General features: G+C 37.2%; 1 protein-coding gene across 1 annotated transcript; it reads right to left on the reverse strand.

Moving 5' to 3' along the window:
* Window positions 1–2,409: 2,409 nt before the first annotated feature.
* On the reverse strand, window positions 2,410–7,230 carry LOC107707307 (snaclec agkicetin-C subunit beta-like). The gene is made up of 4 exons (XM_016511297.1): window positions 7,210–7,230; window positions 7,026–7,064; window positions 6,526–6,753; window positions 2,410–2,808 (listed from the first exon to the last, which is right to left on the reverse strand). Exons 2-4 carry the CDS (start codon window positions 7,060–7,062, stop codon window positions 2,447–2,449), a joined length of 627 nt encoding a protein of 208 aa, XP_016366783.1. The 5' UTR covers window positions 7,063–7,064; window positions 7,210–7,230; the 3' UTR covers window positions 2,410–2,446.
* Window positions 7,231–8,148: the final 918 nt, after the last annotated feature.

Consider the following 8,148-nt stretch of genomic DNA (forward strand, 5'->3'; position numbering starts at 1 on the left):
GGATGTGTAAATTAATTATGGATTACAGCTCGGGGGAAAAATGGGAAAGGAAAAGCTGAGAGAGAGAGAGAGAGAGAGAGAGAGATGGCTTCTTAAAAGAGCTGTTGGATTACAGTTTGTTGTTGGAGTATGTGATCTGACATAACTGCAAGAAAAATATTGAATTACAATTACTTCACAAAAAGGTTTTAAAGGCATGACAAGCGTTGTGGTTACTGCACTTTACAAATAGTATACAGTAAAAACACAGCTACTGTGGTAAAAGCATGGTGAGTGTTGTTGTCACTGTGCTTTAACCACAAATACCACAGTAAAACTACAGTGAGGTAAATCCATAGTAAGTGTTGTGGTTATTGTGGTTTAACTACAAATACCACATTAAAAGTTCAGTCACTGTGGTAAAACCATGGTAAGTGCTGTGTTACTGTGCTTTAAATACAAAGAGTAGACAGTAAACAGTTACTATGGTAAAACCCTATTTTAACTTCACAAATACCAAGGTAAAACTACAGTTACGGTGGAAGAAGCATGGTATATGTTGTGGTTACTGTGCATTGACCACACATGACATGGTCGAGCAACAGTTACTATGGTAAACAATATGGTAAATGTGTGGACTTTTTACACGATCCCTTTCCCACCATAGGCACATTTCAAATTACATAATTCCATTCATATATACAGAACGATCGACTATTTTACGAGACAGGTGGAAACCATATGCGTCTTTAAGTCACCTAAAATCCATCTTTTAATGCACTCTAATATCGCTTGTCTTTGGTCCGTGTGGAGTTGCTGGCATTGGGGAAATGATCGCCCCTGCTGATACTCTAGTGGAAACTCCACCTTCATACATGCGTGTCATTTTCATGCCTAGAGGAGGCAAAGCGTTACACTGACACACATCCTCGAGTGGACCAACGTGTCTATTACACGCTTTGGCGTGATACTGGGTTGGTGTGTGACAATGTTCCCAGATAGCACACATTCTGCAAGATGTCTGTTAAAGATCGCTTCATCTGGAAAGCTGCTGTGTACAAACATCTGATAGACATCTCTAATATGTCAGTTTTACATACATTTTAAATCATAAACATCTTACAGACATATTCTAAACATCGATTTGACATGTGAGAGGAAACGTCCTATAGACATATTGCAGATGAGCAAACACTCTAAAAAATACGTCTTGCAGATGTAAATGGAGAGGTCAAATAGAAGACTATTTGATGTACATGTGCTATCAGGGTTATTGGATGGTTGAGCGCCAGAAAATCAATTTTAAGGAGGCTTTGACAGTTACAGATTAAAAAAAAAACTAAAAAGTGGGAATAAAGAACACTTATGAACCATTTCAGCATAAAATGGTTCTTCAGGACAATATGGTTCTAAATATAAATGTTACTACATGTAAATAATCTTTCAAAAATAATTTTTTGAGTGTATTTATATTATGTGAACATTAACGGGTCCAAACAGCAAAGATCTTCTCATTCTGATCTAAAAGTGTCTGAACATCTGAAACAGTGAAGCAGATTCAGACGAGTTTACAGACTCCTGCTTGTCTCTAGATGGCGCTATAATACAGTACACTCATTTACATTTATCTCTATAAAAACATCATCAGCTCATCTCATGATTTTGATCTTTGTCTGTTTGGGATCAAACACACAATATTTTATACCCAATCTTCACTTCTGCCTTTTTAAGAATAAACCAGATTTATGTCTGCTGAGACACAAAGAATATTCTTCTCAAGAGCTGCTTAAGAGCATTTCTAAAGATATGATTATAATACATACAAGTCTTTAGGCATGAGAGAGAGAGAGAAGTACCCATAAAGCACATATAAGAATACAGACATTCATTCATATGATACTTAATTACATTATTTTATTTAATTGTACTTTGAAAAGTGTACATTATATCATGATTAAACTGAAAGAAGTAGAACAGTATAAAATTTTCTCTAATGATGAGTAAATATGATGCCCTTATGACCTCTTACAGAATTAAATAAGAATCTCATAATTTTGCAGTTACTAAATAACACAAAGTGCACGTTGAAAAAGTTTATAAAAGCTAAAAATATGTTAAGCAGTTCTGACCAGTGAGGCTCTTACAATGTAGCAAACAAACCCACAGGAATCACACTGATGCATCAACAGAAATTCACCCACTTGGAGAAAAACAGACCCTCAAAAGAACAATTTAGAAAATGTACAGCTCAAAAACAGTTTACTGAAGAATAAGTTTGAACAACATTAACAAATATCTGAGCAAAAGATTTCTGCCTTTTTAACCCTCAGGTGTGACTGCCTGCTGAGACTGAAATTATTATATGAAAAATTATTACTTTACAAAGTGATGAATGAAAATTAAGTTAAAGGAAGTGAACACACAAGCACTTGTTTTCTTACATGAAAGGTCTGTGTATCTTTCACTCTTAATATCTGCTGCAGATGAAGTTGAGTTTGTCAGTTTCAGGACGGCTGATCCAGCGCTGATCTCCTCCAGACTGAACTGCTCCAGATCTCACTGTGTGTTCACAGTCCTCCTCTGATGTGCCGTTCCCTGGAGCCCAGTTCTGATAGCACACGGTCTCTCCACTCACCCAGAACCAGATGCCCACAGTGCAGGAGTGACGTAAACCCAACCACACCGCCGCAGTAGACGCCCGTTTAACCACGTTCATCACACGACGCTGAATCTCTTCTGAATGAACCGAGACCAGATCCACATGATTCTGTCTGCAGTATCTCAGAGCTTCAGACCACGTCAGATTCTCTCTGATCACAATCAGTTTATCTGGAAACCAAACAAAGCACAAGCAGAAACTAGAGAGAGACTCATCAAAAACAACATGCAGAACAAACACTGCATGAATTTGTCATGTCAGACGTGTAGCGGGAACTTTAAGAGATCTGGAGGTGATGGATGGATTGTGTGTGTTTTGTGAGGATCTGCTCACCTTCATGACACACAAAAGGATATGCGTTGGTGCAGGAGATGTCATGCCATTGTCCCAGAGAGTCATATTTTACTGCTGTACAGTTTGCATTAATGTTAGGTTGAGTAGGATCCCAGTATCTGAATGATGACCTACTCTGATCTGACCACTGCCATGAGTCTTTGAACAGACCGATCCAGACAAATGATCCAGATGAGTGATTATCACTAATGATCTTCTTAACCTTCTCATTCTTATTCTGGTTTCTCACACTGACCAGATCAATGTGATTCTGTCTGCAGTAACTCTGAGCGTCTCTCCAATTCTTCATCTGGTTGATAAAGACAAGTCCTGTGTTCGCTTTCAGGGTAAAAAAAAAAGCAATGCTGAAGTATCTAAATAAACACACACACACACACACACATATATATATATATATATATATATATATACACACAGACACACAATATAAATAAACCCTAAAATAGCAGTGTGATGAATTTATAGTTGAGTCTGTATTTGAACAGATATAATGGTGAGTAATTTGTGCCATTAAGGTTTGTAACTGTATAGACACATGCTCTATAAAAGCAGATACAAGTTTGTTACTTATAAGTCTCATTCATTATATTGGTTCTTTCTTTTTCTTTCTTTCTTTCTTTCTTTTGTAGCAGGGTATTGGCTGGTCTCATGCCAGTTCTGTGAGCCTATCAGTTCCCATTTTAGGGAGTATAAAAACGCGAGGGGTTTGTTGGCCTGGTATGCGTCACTATTGGATTCTGCTCATTGTGGACTCTATGTTGTGAATTATGGTAGGTGTAGTGGAATCGTGTAATAGTGGAAACCGGAGCGCCTCTGCTGGCCATCTCCCTGTTTTTGTATTTTCAGTGACTGTGTGTTTGATATTGTTTAGTGATTATCTACGGAGGATTTGTGGCATTAGTGTATTGGTTGAATGTTTTAAATTCATTTTGTATTTAAAGGGACTTTTTTGTTAGTTTTGTTTTCATTCACCCTGCCAGTGTCAATGAACCTTTGTGCCTGTCACGAATCCTGTGCCTGCCCTTCTGTTCGCTCACCACCAGAGATCACCCACTCATTACGATGGACTCTTGCACCACACTACTATTGCACTTCACACCGGACTACATTTCCCATCATCCATTGCACTGATTACACACACAGCTGCAATCAATCAAACACCCTACATAAGCCATGGACTTCCTCTTTCTCACTGCCGAGTATTGTTCAGTGTTTATCGCTCACCTAGTGATAGCTACATTATGGTGCCAGTTTTATGCTCTAGTTTCTAGTTCTCAGTTTCTAGTCATAAGCCGGGTTTCCATCCAAAGTTGCGAATTTAACTTAGGCGCAAAAGTTGAATATCGCATAAAACATTTGCGAACAAGCACTGTTTCCATCCAACGAGTCAGAGCGAAGAAAATTGTCACTTCCTGATAAACTGGCAACAAATATCACTAAGTAAGAGAAGCCACTGAATATAATAATTCCCAAATATAATAAATTACTTGCGCTTTGAGTGAGCAGATGAAACACAATAAATGCGGTCTTGCTTTCGGAGGTGAATATCAGCTGTTTGGGAACGTAGTCGTGGTAGACCGTTCTGGGAGGCAGTTATACAGAAATACTTTGACGACAGACTTTGCTCGGGGACTTCAGAATTACCATGACAACATTTCAGTTGCTGTGCAACTAAATCGGTCTGCTGGTTAGTCAGGTTATGCTGTCCCATAGCGCAAAGTCACGTGACTTTTTTTAACGCTCATGGGGAATTTATTCACAAAATGCGTTTCCATCTCCCATTATTTGCATTAACCCTTTTTCGCACAAGTCAAAAACCACCTCAAGCGAGCGTAAAAACTTTTTTTGCGAATTAAGGGATTTTTATTCGAAATTTGGCATTTCCATCACTCGTTTCTCATGCGATACTTCAAAATGCGTGATGTAAACATAGCTAATGTCATAGTCTTTCCCGTGTCTGGATTCTTGCCTGTGTATTTTGGATTACCCTTTCGTCTTGCCGTTCGAACTATGTGTGCACCTTGCCTGGATTATTGCTCTTGTTGTCGGATTACCCCTCTTGTCAAGCTCTCTGGATATTGTCAGCCGCCGATCAACCACGCCTGTTTCGGATTACTCTTTTGTCTTGCCTGTGTTGTACCTGTGTTGTTGTCTGACCCTTGCCTGTTTTATGACCACGCCTTGAAATAAAGTCTTGCATATGGATCCGTACGTCTCTCGTCTCGTTCGCCCCGTAACAGTGCCCTTGTGTAGGGCTGTATTTCCTTGTGTACTCCAGGTGGCGCAGTTGAGTACTATTTTATGTTCTTTGCTCCTTTTGTGTATTTTCTAATTTTACCCTAACTGACCATGTGCCTTTCTTTCTTTTTTTTTTTAAATGTTCTTCTTAAATTTGTTTCTTGGACATGTCATAATAAAACAAAATACAGGAAGACAACACCATAAATACAAACCAAACATCACAAAAAACAAACAAGAGTGTGGGTGTGAGGTTGTGTATGTGTATATCACTTGCATGAATCTAAATACATGTGTAAAGCAGAGTGTTTGAAGAAGAGAGAAAAAAAATGTGTGCGTGTGTGAGTAACATAAAGAATATTTACATGAATGTCCAAATGATTTTAAACTTGATCAAAAGAATCGTAAGAACTTAATAAATAAATGAGAAAAAGGGAGGTAGGGGGATGTACTCTGGTAGTAAAATAATAGTGATCACAAAACATGCAAACTATACTGTACTTAAGGGTATATAATAGTATTTCCATAATTATGTCAACAATAATAATAATATTAACAATACTACTGCTTCTACCACCTTCTTCTTTATCAGAAGTAATAATAATAGTGATACTAATGAATCATAAAAAATGTTTACATTAATGTCCAAATTAGTTTAATGTTTAAAGAATCATCAGAACTTGCCAGAAATGTTTTCAGTGGATTAAAAAAAAAATGATTCAAGATATCAAGTGTGATTAAATGTGTCACAGAAGTTATTTCCTTACTCAGCTCCTTAGTGGTTTTACTTTGTTTTCATTGTGCCGCTACATTGTTATGATTATGAATATTATTATGAGATAATATTCTAGATAATATAAGTCTAGAGCTGCTAGATTATAATCTGATCTCTCTCTTTCTGTTTATTTTTAGTTAACAATAGGTTTGTCAGATATAACTGCCACAACAAAGTACTATTACTATTATTAGTAGTACTAGTATTATTACTAGTACTAGATACACGCTACAACTCTTCTCTGTCGAATGATCAGAAGTGGGACTAAGCAGACTTAGTGGATGGCTAAAGATTTGCTAGCTCGTATTCATAATTACTCAAGTGTTTGCCTCTGAATTAAAAGGTTCTCTCACCCCCTGGTTGAAAACCCCTAGGCTACATATATTATGTGTTTGTACTCACTCTTGTTGCAGATAAAATGCTGGGCAAAACTACATGGAAAATCATGCCATTGTCCATTTAACGTCATAACACAATAACTGCTATCTGGTTGTCCAGTTCAGATAGAGCGCAGGTTCACCTGAAGACCACTGCCATTTATTGTGACCTGTCTTCTGCAGCCCAATCCAGACAAACTGAAAACCTCCACCATTCACACTCTTCTTCAGCTCGTTCATGTCGTTCATGTTGTCAACGGTGGCCAGATCTGTGTAATTCTCTCTGCAGTATCTCTGAGGTTCAGTCCAGGTCTTGTTCTCATTTATAAAGTGATACTGACGCTGAACACATTCAGATACGGAGCAGAGAGCTGTGAAAGAGAGGCTTTGCTTTAATGCTTTTCATAACAGGTGTCGGGGGAAAGTTACTTTTAAAAAACAAAGTAACTGGCATTACTTTTTTGAAAAAGTAACTCAGATATTTTCTTGTAAATTAAAAAAGTAATGCGTTACTTTACTAGTTACTTGAAAAAAGTAATCTTATTACGTAACTCACATTACTTGTAATGAGTTACCCCCAACACTGTTCATAACAGGATCAATAATGAAACTAGAAACCATAAATAAAACCACAAACACTCACCAATGAGAAGAAGAATGAAATATAGAGTTTGCTCCATTTCTGAGGAAGAATAAGATAGTAAAACACATTGTAATAAGAAAAAAAACAAAAAAACATTTTAGCAGCAGAACACAACTCACAATCATTGAGACATTATTAACATCTCAAAAGTCTAATTCTAGTTAAATAAGTGAGTTGTTCTTACTTTAGAGGTTGTGTGTTTCTGTCCTGAATCTAATGTTTCTGTCTGCAGCTTCAAACTATGTGATTATTATATCTGCTCTCATCCGTCATTCAGCACGTCACTTTATTTGTATATTACTCAAAACAAAAGCCCTTTACATTTTTCTTCCTTGTTCTCACATGTCCACATTTTACTCTGTGTTGTTATAGAACTGGAGGGCCGGAGCCCTGCAGAGTTTTGTTCCAACCCTGCTCCAAAACACATCCCAGGTAGTTTTCAAATAAGCCTGAAGGACTTGATTAGTTGAATCAGGTGTGTTTAATTAGGGTTGAATCTAAACTCTGCAGGGCTCCGGCCCTCCAGGAACTGAGTTTGTCACCCCTGTTCTATACTGTGGAGTATTATATTTCCACAGCGGCTTAGCATTTGCATTATCTTCTCTTATAATTTGTTTTCCCTTTTCTTTCATCTTTGATCATGTCAGTGATCAACAGCATTTTCCGAGTCCCAAACTAAACACAATATTTAAGAAATTATTTTTCTGAATTTGTAGAGCTATGCACACAGTGTAATGACCAACAATGAACACAAGAAAAGAAAAGAAAAGAAAAGAAAAGAAAAAAGAGGTTCACTGATCAACATGCGTGTGATCACTTCGAGGCCTGCGATGACTATGACGGGGGAAAAAAGAGAGAGAGATTAGGTTAAGAAAAATATAATTAAACTTTCATACTAAGACTCATGATCACATTGATTTATGCATTTGTATAGTGCAACTACAGCACTGAAGCTGCATATATACTGTAAAAGGTGCAAAAAATGCATTTAAACATAAGTTAGCATAGCAAGAAATCATGTTGATCCAAGCCAGTATGTTTTCATTTCTTCTGCAGAACACAAAAGATGACAATTTCAAGAATGTTTCAAGTCCCATTAACTTTCACAGAATTTCTTCTCCAT

The sequence above is a fragment of the Sinocyclocheilus rhinocerous genome, unplaced genomic scaffold (assembly GCF_001515625.1).
Source record: "Sinocyclocheilus rhinocerous isolate Xijiao unplaced genomic scaffold, SAMN03320098_v1.1 scaffold114, whole genome shotgun sequence".
Lineage (NCBI taxonomy): Eukaryota > Metazoa > Chordata > Actinopteri > Cypriniformes > Cyprinidae > Sinocyclocheilus > Sinocyclocheilus rhinocerous.